Here is a 19719-nt window from a genome sequence, read left to right on the forward strand (position 1 = left end):
CTCACAAACGAGGTAATTGAAGTTGAAAATTGGATTATTATACATGTTGCTTTCTTTTTGCACAATTTAGCACGAAATGTGCAGCGCTGGCCAACGGCGCGGATTAGACGCCTCAATCAGAGGGAGAGCTCCGCCTCCAGCGACTGTACGCACCGTGGAGACGTCCAGATATTGTAGGATCCCACCCATCAAATGTAAACTTCTAAATTCCGCTCGTGTCGTCTTGAAACGGCACAGCACGTTGTTTTTACTTTTGTGAGTGTGTGTGTGTGTGGGGTGTGATTGGGCCTCAATTGCACCAATCACACGGCTGCCCTCCTGCAGTCCCAATCAGAATGCAGCTAGAGCGTCTTGGATGATCTGGAGTCGACATGAACACAAACTCAGCTCGCCAATATCGACTGGATATTGGAAAGACCAATGTTATATGGACCAGTACAAATTTATTTGTAAGATATTTCTTTATTAGTCCTAAAGTGGGACTATATTGTACATAGCGAAGATTGATATTGGCATATAGACATGGTAGAAACTGTTCATATCATCTTCTTTTTTAAACTCAACTTGTTCGAACATTTATTCAAACGGGAGGTCAAACATGATATCTCGATTCTCGATATGAACATTTTGTCCGAATACATCTTTATGGCTTTGAAAAAAAGAAAAGAAACCGCAGTTAGAAAGGGCTCTACAAGCGAAAATACAAAGACGTTAAAAAAAGTACATTTCATTGTCATCTGTTGCTACGTACGTGGTATTACATGCACACAAACCCTCAGATATGGAATCTGGAGTGTTTGGACTCTTTGCAAATTACGGATTATGTCTGTTCCTTTGCCCGCCTCTCTGGATTTCCTCATCGCACTCCCTCTGACACACTCGCAGGTGCATACAGAAACACTCCGGTCCCCGGAGACGTCGGAGTGTGTCAAAGAAGGCATCGCACGTTCGCTCTCTCTCTCCCTTCCTAAATCTGGGCCGGGTCGGAATTCATCTCCGGATCAAACCTGTTTCTCATCAAACCCATGAAAGTGTAGCTAATGCAATTTCACTAAGTCACTGCCTGACTTGATTACATGTGGGCTGGGGAGCCCATGCAAAGGCTCCACAGGGGTCTCTGTCTATGTCTCTCTCTCTCTCTCTCTCAGGCCATTACTGGTGATAAACACTGCTTTGTATCACCAGGATGCACCTGGTATTAACGCAAACGCTTTAAAAAAATGCGGTGCGGTGGTCCTCCAGGGGGATTTCCGGCAGAATTGGCCACATTAGAATGCGTCGCCTCTTCCTTTCCAGCTTTCAGTTGCCGTCCCACTGAGCACCACACCTCCACATACCCCTCCCACTAATCCTGGATCAGACCACACACCAAGGGACTGGAAAGCACAGACTCCCATCCAAAGAGCTCCGACCAAAACTCCAGCGCACGCATGCAAACCAAATGGCGTTTTTTTTACAAATTGTTTGGAGAGGCGACTGGCAGCAGTTTGGTGGCATCCCGACCTGAAACCGGAGCCACCCTGTCACGTCTAGACAACTCTGATGAATCCCATGCATATTAATGGCAGCCTATTTAATATTCATCAGTGCGATGCCCTGTTGGCAGCTGGTCCCAGACCCCACGGATCAATGAGGCCTCTTCCTCGCTCCTTTGTCTGACACGGATGCAGATGTTTAGAGCATGAAATTAAATTGGTCACTGCCATCAGGAATACATACATGGGAGTTAATTTGGTGTGTGGGCTTGTGTGTAGTTGCCAGTTCGACGTGGTTGCTGGAGCCCACCGGTAATGCCAACTCCACCAGAGTCTGTGACATGTTGATGTTATTCATGGTGACTTGACGGTTGATGACAAGAAAACTAAAGTTTAGCTAGCTCTTTACACGTTGATGAATATATTTATATATAAATCTAAATATATATATATATGAATATATATATATGAATATATATATACATATGAATATATATATATATATGAATAAATATATATATGACTATATATATATTTATTCTCATATATATATATATATGAGAGAGAGAAAGATGGAGAGTGATGGAGAACGTGAGGGAGGGAGGGAGAGAGGATCAGCAGGAGTGCGCGTTGGTGGCAGCTTTGTTTAGGATCCTGTAATTGAGTCTTAATTGAATTGGCACTAAAATAAGGATGACTGGATGGAGAGAGATAGATAGATAGAGAGAGAGTTTGAGTGAATTGGACCTCCTCTCCGTCTCCACTTTGCAGCGCGTCTGTGGGCTCACCGTGCAGTCGAATTTCACGGCAACAAACCAGAATCAGAAACCCTAGATTTTAACATTTTTGGATGGAGTGAAAAGCTTCCCTCGCCATTTTAATAGGAAACACGGAGAGTGTTGTCTCCCAAACTTTTCAAAAGGAAACTTGTTCCATTAGAAATGCATTATGGAGCCCGGCGCAGGGAACAATGGGTTGATATGCATTTGAATGCAAGGCTGGCGGCGCTGGTAATGCAGAAAAGGCTCCCGCACTCAGGTGGAGTATCTTTGTGTCGTATCACGCGAGCTTTGCAAGTTTGTATTGGACATAGAAATGAACCTGGAGAAAACAGCGGCGCGGGGCTTTGTGCCCAACTGCAATCTCCCCAGTCCTGAACGCACAAGCGTGAACAACCGTGAACAGCCGTGCCTCCTTCAAGACCCATCCGAGGAGCTCGGATCGTCTGCTTTGAAGTTCCGTCCATTTTTTTTCCCTCACACTTAACTAACTCTGTTCCCTCGACCCCACGTCTCACCTCATTTCGGCTGCGGGAACGTCAGCAAGTTGATAACATTGTTCTCACAGAGCCTTGAATCTTGTAAGCAAACTTCTTACTCACGCCCCCCCCCCCCCACACACACACACACACACACATACATACACTACCGTTCAAAAGTTTGGGGTCACTTAGAAATGTCTTTATTTTTCAAAGAAAAGCACTGTTTTTTCAATAAAGATAACATTAATCAAAAATACACACTATACATTGTTAATGTGGTAAATGACTATTCTAGGTGAAACGTCTGGTTTCTAATGAAATATCTCCATAGGTGTATAGAGGCCCATTTCCATCAACTATCACTCCAGTGTTCTAATGGAACATTGTGTTTGCTAATCGCCTTAGAAGACTAATGTCTGATTAGAAAACCCGTGCAATTATGTTAGCACAGCTGAAAACAGTTATGCTGGTGATATAAGCTATAACTGGCCTTCCTTTGAGCTTGAAGTTTGAAGAACAAAATTAATACTTCAAATATTAATCATTATTTCTAACCTTGTCAATGTCTTGACTATATTTTCTTTTCAATTTTCAATTCATTTAATAAATAAAAGTGAGTTTTCATGGAAGACACAATTGTCTGGATGACCCCAAACTTTTGAACGGTAGTGTATATATATATATATACACACACACAGCTCAATTGTTAATGTATCAGACTCTCGACTCGTTTTGAATCTCGACAGTTATTCATTGCAGCGTCTGTTTTCTCCAGTCTCATGGATGTATTGATCCCGAGTCCTGTGGGACTTCACCATCAAACCAAATCCAGACCTCCAGGCAGGAAAGCCCCGCGCTGCATGCCGCCTCCGTTTGTTAATCATCAACTTTACTTCCGGATAATGTATAAACCTCGACGCAAACATGAGCGTGTGCATTCATGCGCCGTGTTCACGCACCCAGAGAGAAAGAAAGATAGACAATCCCTTTGCTCCGCAGTTGGCTTTATTGACAACGAAGCGCAATTTCTTCTCCATTAATTCTATTGATTACTTCAGGATGAGTGGAGGTAATGAGCTTTGGGGTTCTTTCTCTCCCCTGTGATCTCCCCTCTTCGCCTTTCTGCAGCCCCCTCCGCTCTCCCCCATTCCTCTCTGAGCATGTTACATGGCAGTGATTTTCTGATTAACCTTGTTAGCTGTCGGGTTCACCCACGCAGTGATGCAGGGGCATGGAAGAGTGTGAGCATGTGGGACACGTTTAGATTTGTGACGGAGAGCTGCACTGATTGAGTGATGGATTTCTTCGGGCTGCAGTTGTACGCCTGCACCGATTGAATATCTAAATGTTTAAGAATGTTTCCGAATCATTTAAGGATTAATAAGGATTCCACGGATTAATGGACGGACCATAATTGTTACGCTCCCCTTTCAGGGAGGTCAGAGTTCAGGGTCCGGGGCCGGGGGCTCTGTTGGAAGCACATCCTCCGATCCTCCTCGAGTCATGTAAATGTCAGCCTGCATATGATTCACACGTTGGCGTCTGACACTCGACGCCGCTCCAGCTTGTCCGGATGTATATCTCACTCGAGTCCTGTCTCCTGTGTTCCAGGCGGTGCCGATGACAACCTGATCGAAGGGGGAGAAATGAAGTTTGTGTGTAAACCGGGAGCTAGGAACATCACCGTCATCTTCCAGCCTCTGCTCAGGTACAGCACCGACCGACACACCAGTTGTCTCGCCCAAAATGTATTTGGATGTGGCTTGAACATGTGCTTCTAGTTTATTACCTTCGCATTGAAAATGCAGAAGGTTATGTTTTGATCGCCGTGTATTTATTTATTTATTTGTATGCGTGTTACTCGCATAACTCAAAAAGTATTAAACCGAATCACATGAAATTTGGTGGGATGATTGGTTATTATCCGGGGACTATTTGATTAGATTTTGGGATTGATCGGGTCAAAGGTCAAGGTCAAGGTCCTGAAAAGGTCAAAATCTAATTTTTACCATAGTGCGGTCAATTTCTATCCAATTGGCATGCAACTAATGCCAACATGTTCATAATTCAATGCCCAATCTTGTGATATGCGAAGGTATGCGCTCTACCGAGTGCCCGTTCTAGTTCTGAATGTGATGAGCAGCACAGTCTGTGTGCTGAGGGAGCGTACGAGAGTGACGACCGAGTCAAAAGTAGAGATGGATGAACGAGGAAGTCCTCATTTCAAACGGGCCAAACTTTAAAGCAATAAATGACATTTAGGAGTTTCTGATGTCGGATCAGACTGAAGTCCAGAAAGAGGAAACGTAATCAGATCAGTTCAAAATAAAGTTAAATAATGACCAAACTTTCTGTCTTTACTGGAAAGATTTGGGCAGGATTCCATTAACCCTACGAGATGTAGATGTCGTGTCGTACCGGTCCGTCAGAGAGCGATGACCGAGCCCCTCGAGACGTATGAAGGCTGGGACATGACTCAATACCAGTAAAACGTGAACTAATTATATTACATGGCCTTTTAGTGACCATTTATTGATTTCAACCATTTTAACATTTAGTGGGATATCGTAAATCAAACATGATGTAATGTACTGTTCCTTTAGTTCCAAATGTTATGTTGATGCCATCCAGGAATACGGATCGACGACCACGCTCCCTTTTATTTCCCATTACATTTGAGTATTGTGAAGGGTTGTCTTTGTGGTAATTTTGCTGTATGTCTGGTCGTTTTCTACACAGCGCTGTGGTCCCGTGAGTAGTGTAAATCTAATATCCAGGCAATTTAATCGAATTGGCCTCCATGCAGTGATATATTACCTTCTGTGATGCTTCCTACTTCCACACTGGTGCTTGGCTTACAGTTCTACAATTTAAACATCAAGGCACATAGTTTTAATGCTGAGGCCGGATAAATGTTCATACATCCCCTACATTTTTTATGTTTTTGTTCTTGAATACTCGGTACTTCAGTAAAGCTAGACTGCACTCCATCTATCAGATGGATGTTGGCTCTTCATCACATCACCACGAACCTGAGCTGTACGCTCAGTTGTTATGTTACTTTTGGTTTGATTGATGCTCTGACGGCAACCGACTGAACTATGAGAGAATACGGAAGGTCAATGTTTGAATGCGTGCAAAGTGCATACGCATGCTTTAGAGGTCCATACCATGAAGGATGTCTACCAACCCGCAGACTGTGAAATAAGACAACACAGTGGGGCTGCTGAGATCAGAAAACATGCGATTCAACAAACCCTTCAGATCTCTCTCTCTCTGTCTGTTGCATTCTCTCTCTGAGACACACACACACACACACACACACACACACACACACACACACACTGACGTCCAACCCCCGTTCACTGTGGGTCTGGCCAAGCTTTTGTCTGAACAAATGACCAAAAATAAAACGGTGACTAGCTTTCTGCCTCTTCCATGTTGTCTGTAATGGTTCATATCAATCACACCAAACTGCCTGGCACACAGGGCCCTCTCCTCTCTCTCGTCTCCTCTCGTCTCCTCTCCTCTCTTCTCCTCTCTTCTCCTCTCTTCTCCTCTCTTCTCCTCTCTCCTCTCCTCTCCTCTCCTCCTCTCTTCCCCTCTCTCCTCTCTCTTCTCCTCTCTCCTCTCCTCTCCTCTCTTCTCCTCTTGTCTCCTCTCTCTTCTCTTCTCCTCTCTTCTCCCTCTCTCTCTCTCCTCCTTCTCTCCCCTCTCTCTCACTCTCTCTCTCTCCCTCCCTCTCTCTCCTCCTTCTCTCTTCTCTCCTCTCCTCTTCTCTCCTCTCTCTCTCCTCCTCCTCTTCTCTCCTCTTCTCTTCTTCTCTTCTCCTTCTCCTCTCTCTCCCCTCTCCTCTCCTCTCTCCTCTCCTCTCTCTCCTCTCTCCTCTCTCTTCTCCTCTCTCTTCTCTCTCTCTCTCTCTCTCTCTCTCCTCTCTCTCTCCTCTCCTCTCTCTCCTCTCTTCTCCTCTCCTCTCCTCATCCTCTCCTCTCCTCTCCTCTCTTCTCTCTCCTCTCCTCTCCTCTCCTCTCTCTCCTCTCTTCTCTTCTCCTCTCTTCTCTCCTCTCCTCTCCTCTCCTCTCTTTTCCTCTCTTCTCCTCTCTTCTCTTCTCCTCTCCTCTCTTCTCCTCTCTCTCTCTTCTCCTCTCCCTCCCTCCGACTTGTCCTCTCCAGGCTTGTCGTGCCAATGAAGCTCTGTTTCTTGCAGATGGTTTTCTAATGGCAGAGCTCTAGCACTGCGCTGATGGATCGCTCCACCTCCTGCAGCCAGCCATGCAGCTCATGGCAGCTTTAATGACAGAAGCAGTTGGGGGGTGCGGCACAGGAACTCAGCGGCGTGTGTGTGTGTGTGTGTGTGTGTGGAGACGAGAGAACAGGGTCTTAATGTGGAACTGCAAAGGTTTCTTTGCATGTTGTGGTGTATCTTTTCCTCTCCTCCTCAGAAAGGTGTACTTCATATTGTACTGCGTATTATTGATCTAACCTTAGTTTTATGGTTGGAATCCAATCAAATATCCACGTATGGCGAAGCTTCTTATTTCATTTTACTTGTGCGATTACATTTGTATCTTTCGGCTCACTGGATATCTCGTTTTGTTGCAGCGTGAACTCATTTCCTTGTGGGCGGGACCATTTCCCTTCATGTCATTCTGTATCAAGTACTCCATTCATGGTTCAGTTGATGCTGCATGCGGTCGGCCTGTATTTAGGAATAAACGGGATCATGGGCGGATTGGAAAACCCAGAGTTAACAAAACGGGCTGACGAGCTTTAACATACCCGTTATTCAGGACGGCCGGTGCCAAACTTGACACGTGCCACTTTGGCCTTTTCCTCGGTCGTTCCGTGGGGACTGCCGTTAAAATAACGGGTGCCGGCACCATTCCCGCGAGCTATCGCATTCCTCCAGGTGTGAGCTGCGTCTGCATTCCCTGCAACCCGAGGCTCTGGGTCGTCACCACCTCTGGACAGACGGTCCAGAAGCAGCCACCGAGTGAACAGTAATCAGAATTGCTTATCTGCATCTGTGAGCCAGCATATGTCGGAGGGATTATATTTCCCACCTGGTCTTGGAAGGCCTCTGGCTCCCCCAGGAGGAGCTGGAGGAGGAGGTGGCTGGGGAGGAGGACATCTGTTTTACCTTGGTCAGCCTGCCGCTACGACAACCTAGCCCTGGCCTCATGCCAGAAACGGGATGGATTATACCGAAGGGGACAAGCGTCGAGTGGATTAATCTGATGTGTTTATCGTTAATAATTTGCCATTCTGTCTATAAGTGGGTTGCCTTTTTAAAGCAATTGTAACCGATGTGCATTTGGCCGTTCCTTCCATTCATATTGCGAGGAAGACACAATTACTGGTATTTAATTTCAGCCAACCTCAGAGCAGTCGGCTGATTATCGAGTGACATTTAGTCAGTTGGTCCCCAACAAGAAATACGTTTCAACTTTATTTTGCCAAGTGTGTTTTGTCGGTGTGTGTGTGGTGACGTCTCTTCTAGAGGGGACCGTGTGACCTCACGAGTGGCAAAATATTCCCCCCCCTTTGGGATATGCGCTGTCAGAGCAGCATTGGTGGCTTAAATATTTAATATTTAATATTTATATATTTAATTTAATTTTACACTGCAGTCATTAGTATTGTATTGTGTATGCATATATGTTGTATATATACATATATATTTTATTTTGTATTTTACTTTGTATACTTTGCACAGTCATTGTATTATATTTGTTTGTGTGTGTATATATATATATACATATGTTTCATTTTATATACATATATATACTTCATTTTATATTTTACTTTGTATACTTCTATATCTTTCATCCCTGTTTTTTATATTTTATATTTTATTCTCGTGTGTTTAGTTTATTGGTGCTGCTACTGTGACGACAAATTTCCCCTTGGGGATTAATAAAGTATATCTATCAATCTCTATCTTTCAGTCAATAAATGAATAAGATTGCTAAAGTGTGGCAATCCAACCTGTTGTGTCAGTGTTGAATGTATGTCTTTTAGTCCTCATTCATGAATATGGGACAGCGGAGTGTTTGTGCATATGGCAGCCAATCTCGTTTGACTTGTGAGGGACTCCTACTGACATTCGGGTGGCATTTACACCCCTGCTCCGGACAAGGTTGGCATTTCAAAAATAGTTAATCCATGCCCGTGGCTGTCGATATCTGCTATTTTTGTGTGTTTTTGTGTGTGCAGGTAAAGCCCGAAGTCGAGCAGAGTTGCTGTGTTGCCATATCGTAGTTAATTAGTTTGTAAAATGTTCTCAGAATTGATAGGAATGATGGCCAGATCTATGGAAATAGTTTTCTTGAGTAACTCAAAGTCCTGAACTTGCTCGCTGAAGGGCTTCATGTAATCGTGTCGTACTCGTGCTTGGCTAATTCCCTTTCCATTTAACTCCGCTTTTAATCTCGCTGCCTTCTAATTACTAGTTTTGTGGTCTTCTAAAATGACCTGTGGGCGTGATGGGGTTGAAGGTTTCAGCCGTCTACGGAAACGATTCACCGTGTCTCATTCAGAATTTGACTCGTCGTCCCTCTGGATACATTTATGGTTGTTTGTCCTTCTGTGTATTAAAACTTAACAGAAGCTGAGAATGACCATGCTGGTTTTCAGATAACCTCCGCCTGGTCGCCGTGCCGGACACTTTACTGCTTCACAGCCAATCGAGCGCACGGCTCTTCTAATGCACTCACAGATTAGATTAGATTAGATTCAACTTTATTGTCATTACACATGTCCAAGTACAGAGCAACGAAATGCAGTTTGGCATCTAACCAGAAGTGCAACAGAAGTATCATAATAAATACATGATATACAGGTTATAAATAATGCGGAGATATAAATATATATTTCTGGGGTTGCTAAACTAGTGCAAATATTGATTCAGCTTTATTAAAAAGTACTCGTGGCGATGTGCAGATACTTGAATTCGTACGCGGTCTACTCGAAGCCGCTGTAAGTGTCAGAGGGTCGGACATTGACAGCTAGGGGGGGGGGGGGGGGAAGGACAATGGAAGGAGCGATGAAAGGAGTGAGGAGAGGAAGCTAGATGACAGGAAGAGGACAGAAGGGCTCTGCCACCCAGCGCTGTCGCCTGGGGTGGGAAGGAAACGCACCATGATTCTGCACTAATTTCACAGTCTCATTAACTCTCCTCCTGAGCAGCACGCAGACCGGGAGCCGGAGTTAGAGGTGAAGTGGAGTGTCTTCTAAAGAAGTTTTTCCAGCTTTGTCAAATTCTTTACCTGCGATTTTTTTTTTTGCTTGAATCCTCAAACACAAAATCTCCTCGAGAACAAAACTTTGCTGTGTCAAGTTGAATTATTTAAACCAAAATGAGAAGTGTGGGCTTTTTGAGAGTTATATTGTGTTGCTGTGCAGTCACGTACACCTTGCCAATCAAACAGTCACTGAGGAATTAAGGGGAACACGACATCATCATCATCATCATCATCATCCTGATGTTGTGTTGTCCCCAGTTTGTCACCTTATGTAGTTAATGCGAAAACCATAAACCAAATTAATTACAAAAGCCAGAAGGTGCCATGATTTGTCACGCTATGAAAGCCGGCACTTATGCTGATCGCCCCGTCATCTGCACGTGTATCCGTGTTTTATTGTTTACTAATGACGAGCAGACAGAAAAACAAGTGTTTACCGCCTCCTCCGTCGAAGTCCCGTTACTCAGGTATTTATGATCCATATAAGTCCTGCAATCACGCAGGCTTTTTACGATGTTGATCCTCGACGCAGTGAATCGGGCCGAGAGCGAGCAAACTGAAGCGAAGGAGGAGAATTACTTTCAGACACCGAGGTTTGCGTGATCAAAAAGTCGTCGTCGATACTTTTATTACCCCGTGAATGACCCGGCCTTTTTCAAACCACTGTGGCAGATCTGAAAATGGCAAAAACCAAATAAATGTGTAAGTAAGTAAGTAATTTTATTTTCCATAGGTACATACATAACGTATACATAGTGACAGGCATTGGCAAAAAAAACGGACGAATGGAGGACCGTCCAAAGACCGAGGTCTGTAGGCTCCTCTGTGGTGAGGAGTTGGACGGCCCCGCCCCAAACCCTTTAGCCCCGCCCCTCCCAACTACTACAGACACACAAACAGTACACACGCATATGGATCAAAACATAAAATATCGTACAAGCAACAACAAAACCCCAGAACAGGAAAAAGAAAACAAAGAAAAGAAACATAAATAAAAGTAATAATAAAGGCAAATGTGAAGAACTGGTAACTTAGATAAATAATATCACGAACATCAAGATATGTAAAAATAATTTAATTTAAATGTCTTTCCTTTAGTGTACTGTGCCGCCAGGCTGTATATCAATAACGATTCCATTTAAAGCGAGGTGAGATGGCATTTAAGGCGTGAACCCTGAACTTTGTTTAGTTATTCATTATTACTGGGGAAGAATGCAGTTTCCCTCCAACAACATCATCTGAAGTCGGCCTCAAAGTGGATTCTCGCGCTGTGGCTATTAAAATGCAGCGTGGTCGTCTCGTCTTACGCGCACGGACGGCTTTGCTCCGGCAGCCCTTGCTCTCTCTCTTCTAATCTTTTCTCCCTCATGCTGTGGGATTTTCCTCGGTAAATAGCACCCTCCCCATCCCTCCCTTTCTCACCCACACCCCATTAAATACTGGGAGCATAGTTTGGGAAACAGGCAGAGAGAGAGGACTTTACACTGGAAAGGTCAGAGGCGCAGAGATAAAGAAGGTAGAAGAAAGAAAGCGACAACAGAGGGAAAAGAGCAGATGGAAGGGAATGAAAGGAAAACACGGAGGAGGAGATGATACAAAAAGAAAGAAGAAGAAACAAACAGACAGGTGGGGATGAGAACGGAGAGCGATGAATCTGAGGAAGAAGAAAAAGTGCAGAAGAATAGAAAGGCTCTGGGGTGTCTTGCTGAGCAGCATGGCGGCTCTCTTTGGATTCAAGTTGTTTGCTGCATGTGCACACACACACACACACACACACACACCGCCATGCGTCTGCAAGATGCCGCGAGGCGCCTGAGCGCTGACCTGCAGGTATCGGACAGAAAGAGCTTTGGATTCATCCCTTAGGAATTTATCCTCAGTACATCTGCATACTTCTGGACATTTTCTACAAGTGTGTGTGTGTGTGTGTGTGTGTGTGTGTGTGTCCTTTTCTGAAACCTACAGTAGTGACTTCCTTTGAACCTTCTATCTCCTGAAGAAATGATTAAAGAGAAAACAAAAAAATGCACATAGGAAACCGAAGACAGATGGAAAGTGAAGGAGTGTGTGGGTGGGGGGGGGGGGTGGAGGAAAGCTGCTGGATGTCTGCAAAACGCAATGTCAGTTTGCTATGAATTTGTCAGGTGCTCCTGGCTGTCACCGGCTGCAGCACTGCTGTAGCTTTATTCTTTTATCTCTCTGATGCCCTCCCCCCCCAGGACACACACACACACACACACACCATGTTCTAAATAATAGTACAGGTTTTATTGCTTCCGAGAAGTGCAACTCCAGCCACTTTACAGTATGGGTGCAGAGTTTTCAATCTCCTCATGTCTTACAAGTGCACACATATACAGAGACACACACACACACACACACACACACGACCAGGTCATATTCACACCATCCCCGTCCACGTCGTCCCTCCAAGAGCCTGATTGTTTTTGATTGGCTGCTTTTGAGAGAGATTAGATTGTCCTCTGGAGATGTGTAGGCGTGCGTACGTGTGTGTGTGTGCGTCTTGGTCGAATTGCATTACCAACAATAATGTCATGAAATGTAAGTCACCCATTTTTGGAGTGTATTATAATTGAATTAATCCTAATATGGTTCTTCAGACCTGTTGCTATGAGAGGACGGAATGCCCTGGATGCTTATTGAATGGATGCCAGAGGGAGCTGCTGCCAAGAAGAGAGTTACTGCTCCACAATGAAGACCATGCCTTCTGCCACGTCCCTCACGCTGCGCTTCATCTCCCCTTTTCCTGTCATTACTCAGAGATGTGGAGACAAACAAAGGTGTAAAAAACAGGGGTTTCACTCCCTTCGAAAAACTGAAAATCTCCAGAAATGATGCCCAGTGCTGCATCATGCAGAACTGTATTCTGAGCGTCTTCTCGTCTCCCGTCCTTCTGAAGGTAACGTCAAAGTAGAGGCTGAAAGCCGGAGATTTACCGACTTACAGGTTTCCTCTTGTTCCCGTCTCACACGCTTCCGTCTGTTTTCTCCTTTTGAATTCAGCCTCAGTCGTCCGTCTTTCCTCTTCTCATCCGTCTGTCCCCCGACGACATGAGCTGCCGCTCTGTGTTACCGTCACATGAGCGAGCGCCGGCCCCCACATCATTGATTGGCCGGGTCTTTCCAGGTCGGCGAGCCGCTGCCTGATAATAACCTTGTTTGATTGCTGGAGCAGAGATGTAATTGATTGATCTGCTCACCCGGTCTGGGGCTCGGCTTCTGAAGTAGCCTGTACCGATGTGTGTGCGCGTGTGTGTGTATACCGGTGTTGGTTGATAAGCACACACGGACACACTACACCGATTCAATCATGCACATGTAGCCACACACTTGAGGGAGAGAGTGGGGCGTTTGCTTTTTAAACTCTCTAAATAAATCCCACTCGCCAATCAACAAGTCATTAAACCGCTTTAATATTCACCGTCTCCCTCGGAGAGGAGTGTTTTTGATCTCCTAAGTCCATCTCTCTGGATAGTTCATTGTTCTCAAAGATGGATGCTCTCAACGCAACATCTAATCCAATAATGGCGAAACAGACTCCGGGCATTTATGAGTCAGAGTTTCTGGAGGATGTTTATCTTTTTTTCTGTGTATGTGGGGAAAGTCAAGTTCTACTACGGCGTTTGTGCGTCACGTTATGGCCGTTCATTACTTGTGGTTGATTTCATTGGTAGAATATCCACAGAGCTGGGGCGGCTGCAGCTCAGTGGGGTGAGGGGGGTCGTCCTGCAACCCCAAGGTCGCCGGTTCGATCCCCGCTCTCCCCATTAGTTGCAAGTCGAAGTGTCCTTGAGCAAGGCACTGAACCCCCAGTAATTTGGCTTTTGCCCCTGCTTGTTTCTCTGTAGTTTTCAAGGATCTTTTCGGAGCGTGTGTATATATACATTTACACTACCATTCAAAAGTTTGGGGTCATCCAGACAATTTTGTGTCTTCCATGAAAACTCACTTTTATTTATCAAATGAATTGAAAATTGAATAGAACATATAGTCAAGACATTGACAAGGTTAGAAATAATGATTAATATTTGAAGTATTAATTTTGTTCTTCAAACTTCAAGCTCAAAGGAAGGCCAGTTGTATAGCTTATATCACCAGCATAACTGTTTTCAGCTGTGCTAACATAATTGCACAAGGGTTTTCTAATCAGACATTAGTCTTCTAAGGCGATTAGCAAACACCATGTACCATTAGAACACTGGAGTGATAGTTGATGGAAATGGGCCTCTATACACCTCTGGAGATATTTCATTAGAAACCAGACGTTTCCACCTAGAATAGTCATTTACCACATTAACAATGTATAGAGTGTATTTTTGATTAATGTTATCTTTATTGAAAAAACAGTGCTTTTCTTTGAAAAATAAAGACATTTTTAAGTGACCCCAAACTTTTGAACGGTTGTGTATATTTTTTCTGTCAGGCTCATAGATTTATTTTCAGATCGGCGTCTGCATGTGGACGCGTCTCCCTTGTGCCTAAAGTAAATCACGCCAAATCTCAGAGACGAAGGCCGAAACTCTGATACGCGTGCATTTTTTAAAGCGATGAATATTTCTCCTCTTTCGTCCTTCCTCCCCTATCGGTGATGCTTTGATCCCCGACCAGTCGTGCCAGAGTCATGGCGTGCCCATTAAATGTGCAACCAGGGGGAAAGTCAAATGAGCAGACTGATTGAGACTGTATTTCAACTCCTCTCCTCGCACCAGTTATTTCAAGTCAAAGGTTATGAATGTAAATGTACATCTCTGAGACAATTATCCCACTGCCTCCAATACTTTGAATCTCTCCTCAAGAAGAGAAATCGATGTCGATGTCTATCGCTTCACTTCCTTTTTTAAAAGTCGTCCATCCAGCAGAAGTACATACAGGTGCTCTTTCCACATTCCCCTCCATCTGTTCTCCGTTTTTTTTCGGTGAAACGAGTGAAGCAAGAAGAGTCGAGGGATGGAATCAGAATCAGAATCAGGTTTCATTGGCCAAGTAAGTTTGCACAAAAAAGGAATTTGACTTGGTAAGGTGACTCTCAGTGTGAAATATACATTACAACACAATACAAAACAAAAACAAAACAGTGCAGAAGAAAACAAACAGTGCAACGGTCTAAGAAAGTGACTTAAGAAAGTATATACAAGGCGGAATGGCTATATACAGTAGCTGTGAAACAGTAGTGCCAGAAGAAGTGGAGAGAAGTACAGGGATAAATATATAAATATATATGCACTTTTGCAATAAAGTGTAACAACACTGAACTGCCGAATGCTCCTCCGGGGTTGATGAGTGCAAGGCGTTCACCTCAGCCCCCTGTGTCACAAACCGTTGGGCTGAACTCACCACGTCCACCTTAAAATAGAGCTCAAATAGAGCTCACACCCACAACAATGACGCCTGGGAGGGAATTTCAGCCAGAATAGAAGCAAAAGGATTCAATGAGGGGAAGGAACATCAGAAGGGAGGTGGGCAGAGGAGGGGAAGGGACGAAAATCCATTATGTTTGATGTTAGTGTCTCACCCTGGCTGCAAATGCGGGTGGAAAAACCCTGTGAAATGACATTAAGGGCGTCTTGTAATGTGATTTCAGCTATGTGTGAATATGAGATTTCTAATGGATTTGAGCACATTAGAGCGGTCTTTATCCGTCGTATTTATTCCCCCCTGGTTTCAAATGCAATTTGCTAAGTACGGCGTTTCACTCAGCTCACAAGCTTTCAGGCTGGAAGGGATGTGGGGGAGGATTATGTTGTTTTTCTTTTCTTTTTTTGTGTGGGGGCGTGCTACATAAAGATATCATGATAAATATTCGAGGCACAGCATTTGTGACAAATTGCTTTATTATGAGAGGGAGAGATCATTTCGATATGTGCAGAGGTATGCAGAGAAAAATGTGATCAAGAGTAAGATTATGTGCACTTGTGTCTGTCCATATTGTGTGTGTTTTAGGGTATAGATATGCTAGGCTTTAACACCAATATGTATCCATGTGTTGTATTTGTTCTTCACATGATATTAGACTTCTTTGCTCTCAGAAGATGGGTAGATATATTAGATATATTGCTGTCGGCGGAGAGTACTGTGGAGTACTTCATGGAACAGTTATAAGAAATATCAACTTTTTTATTTATTTAAAGGGCTATTTAGGTAGTCAACAAACAAACATAAAGTACCTCACACTTAAACTTGGGAAACAATATTAATTCTCATCATTTTCTGGAGGTTTTAATTGCTGGGGTCAAAAAGGGCAAAAGATGTTCGTAAATTTGAAGGTAACAGGAGGAGGGTTAAACCAATGATTCAACCCACAATTTCACAGATTCTATATCAGCATCAATGCATCATAACATGATTGTAAGTCAGCGAAATGAAATGTAAACAAAATGTTGTAAAACAAGAGTGACGAGTTGAAGCTTCGGCAGAGCGTCGCCCGCGGAGACGACTTACTGTGCGATTTTGATTGAGTTCATTTTAATTTAAGACAGCAATGCTTAAACAATTAAATCAGGCTAACAACTACAATCAGTTAATTTAATTCATCCTGCTGCTTTCTGATCAGTTGTGTCCGGTGTTCTCGGTGCTCGTGTCGACGGTTTGGTTTTTCTGCCAGAGCTCGTGATGAAGGAGCCAGTTTGGACTCGTTCATCGTTCTCCACCAGTAACCAGGGACGTTGCTGAAAGAAAGACAAAGACTCATGTTTGTCTTCACTTTGCCCGACGCCCTAATACCCGTCTGACTGATTGGGGTCACGCCATCCCTGATTAACGTGCACGTTTACGTGTTCCTGCCTGCATTTCCGCAAATTGTTCCAAATCAGCCAATGCGGTGCACTCGCAGGCTTAATGAGCTCGATTAAGACGGAAGTCATTTAACCTGCATGCGACACACACACACACAGCGTGTATAGAGAGGCATATGTACTCATCACAACCAAACAAGCATCAGCTCAGACACACATGCACACAGCTCACCTCCACCTTGTATTTCAGTTGGAGATGGAGTGAGGCCATTATGCAAATGTCAGGTGTCGTGTAAATGAGATCGGAGGGATGAGAAACAACAGAAGTATTGAATATTACACCGGCTCCCTTGGCAACTGCACCGAGGTAACGAGAGCACTGCCACACAGACGCTGGGAGAAAGCCTTCGTTCCTCTTGCAGATATCAGACGGAGAAAGACGGAATAGAAAGTGCGAGGAGGAAGTCCGTCGGGTCTAGTCGATCCAAAAGACGAGATAACAAGACGACCTGCTTCTTGACTCGGACCTGGAGGATGATTACACAAGGACGGGGTTCATTGGGTTCTCTGCTTCTTGTTTTCCGGTGGTCTTTAACCCTCCTGTTACCTTTAGGGTCACTTTGACCCCATTCAATGTTTAACGTCGGTGTTCTTTGGGGTCAATTTGACCCCAGGCTGTTTTTCACTGTCAAACATATAAGAAATATCAACTTTTTTATATATTTAAAGGGCTGTTTAGGTAGTCAACAAACAAACACAAAGTACCTCACACTTAAACTTGGGAAACAATATTAATTCTAATAATTTTCTGGAGGTTTTAATTGCTGGTGTCAAATTGACCCCGAGGGTAAAATATGTGAGTAAATGTGAAGGTAACACGTCGCTATACATTTCTGTACATACAAAGGGAGAGGTTATTTCTATTTACCAAAGCTGAAGTTGTAACTCTACCCAGCTCAAATGTTATCGAAGCCTGTGAATAGCAATCATTTATATCTTTGGTTCGTCTGTAGCTTACTTTTTCATGTTTTGGTCCCAAAATGTAAAAGATAAATAGTTAGTCACAATTTAAAATGTCCTGAATACCAACATAATATCATTGTTGTTGAATAACACTTAAATAAATCTAGAATATTTCATTAATTATAACACAAAGATGCAACTAAAGAGTCTTGGCTAACATATCTTCATATATAGTTTACCCACAGTATTTCATAGTTATTTAACAACATTAGATCGTCAGTTTTATCAAAAAATGTCACTTACAGTCCAGAAAACTCCTTCCTTTTATGTCATGATTACCTTGGAATACGCAGGCATGCGGGAAATGTTCACTGCAGGTCATCTCATCTGCCACAGAACTGTGGCCCCGCTGTTGTTAAGCTCTTCAATACGTTTCTCTGTCTCTAAATGTATGTCTCTCTCTTTTTTTTATCTATAGCTGATTATAAAGACTCCTCGTGTCCAAGCTTCCGTTCCTACGGCTGGCCTCTGAATACAGGATTACATAGTCCTGTCATTTTGTGAAACCTCAGATTACAGCTGCTTGTTTGATAATGTCTGTTACTCTGAAGAAATAAACGGAAGATTGCTCTCAGCGTTCACCTTCTGGTTTTGCACGAACAAAACCACCTGCATCTTTGCAGGTATTATTACCTTCGCATTGCTAATGCGGAAGGTTATGTTTTGATCGCCGTGTATATATTTATTTATTTGTATGCGTGTTATTCGCATAACTCAAAAAGTATTAAACCGAATCGCATTACAATTTGGTGGGATGATTGGTTATTATCCGGGGACCATTTGATTAGATTTTGGGATCGATCGGGTCAAGGTCAAGGTCAAGGTCATGAAAAGGTCAAAATCTTCTTTTTAACATTGTGCGGTAATTTTTTATCCAATTGGCATGCAACTAATGGCAAAATGTTCATAACTCAATGCCCAATCTTGTGATATGCGAAGGTATGCGCTCTACCGAGTGCCCGTTCTAGTTATTATTATTATTATTGGAGGTGTGAGTTTAAATGCTGACAACTTCTCCAGCAACGTGTTTTGGCCGGATAAACATTTTCTTTCTCTCTCTGAAACAAAGCCCCGCATTTTCATCCGACCTTTCAGATGCCGGTCATTTGCCAGCGGAAGCCCTTTGATTGTTCTCAAATGTGCCGCAGACTGCCGGCAACACGGTGCGTCTCATGGGAACTGATCAGGATGAAGGCATACATGCAGAATGACACCGACATGCTTTTTGAAGCGCCATGGAAGGTGGGTGGGGGGGGGGTGGGGGTAGGATGCCCCGCGCTTTCCCTGGTGTCATGTCGTAGACGCATAGATTCCTCTGTGATGTGTGGAGAAGCAACACGTCGGGTGTCACAAATTGCGGTTTTCAATATTTCCTGCTCCCGGAGTCGATGGTAGTGGGAAATACTCAGAGATGCTATGGTATATATATTTTTTTCCTTGTATTTTATTCAGTCAATCAAATCAAATACAGTACAATATTATTCTATATAATATACAAAAGAGAAAGACTGAAAAGGTATAGGTAGAAGCACAAAAATGCTTATATATTTCTATCCTAAATTACAATCAAAATAAATCAGAAAATGTATATAAAATAAAGAAAAAAGAACAAACAAAATAAAAAACTATATATATATATATATACACCGATACCTTCGGTCTCTGGATCTCGTTGTCTTTACATTTACTAACATATTTTACCCTCGGGGTCAATTTGACCCCAGCAATTAAAACCTCCAGAAAATTATTAGAATTAATATTGTTTCCCAAGTTTAAGTGTGAGGTACTTTATGTTTGTTTGTTGACTACCTAAATAGCCCTTTAAATATATAAAAAAGTTGATATTTACCTTCGCATTGAAAATGCGGAAGGTTATGTTTTGATCGCCGTGTATTTATTTATTTATTTGTATGCGTGTTACTCGCATAACTAAAAAACTATTAAACCGAATCGCATGAAATTTGG

At 43.4% G+C, this 19719-nt stretch overlaps 1 protein-coding gene across 1 annotated transcript in view; it reads left to right on the forward strand.

Annotated features, from left to right (window-relative positions):
- The window catches only part of exoc4 (exocyst complex component 4), a 111012-nt gene that overhangs the window by 38508 nt on the left and 52785 nt on the right, over positions 1–19719 (forward strand). Inside the window, exon 11 of the mRNA XM_056424727.1 lies at positions 4348–4444. Within this exon, the coding sequence (XP_056280702.1) occupies positions 4348–4444 (97 nt within the window). The remainder of the gene's footprint in view (positions 1–4347; positions 4445–19719) is intronic.

The sequence above is a fragment of the Pseudoliparis swirei genome, chromosome 10, assembly GCF_029220125.1.
Source record: "Pseudoliparis swirei isolate HS2019 ecotype Mariana Trench chromosome 10, NWPU_hadal_v1, whole genome shotgun sequence".
Taxonomy (NCBI): domain Eukaryota; kingdom Metazoa; phylum Chordata; class Actinopteri; order Perciformes; family Liparidae; genus Pseudoliparis; species Pseudoliparis swirei.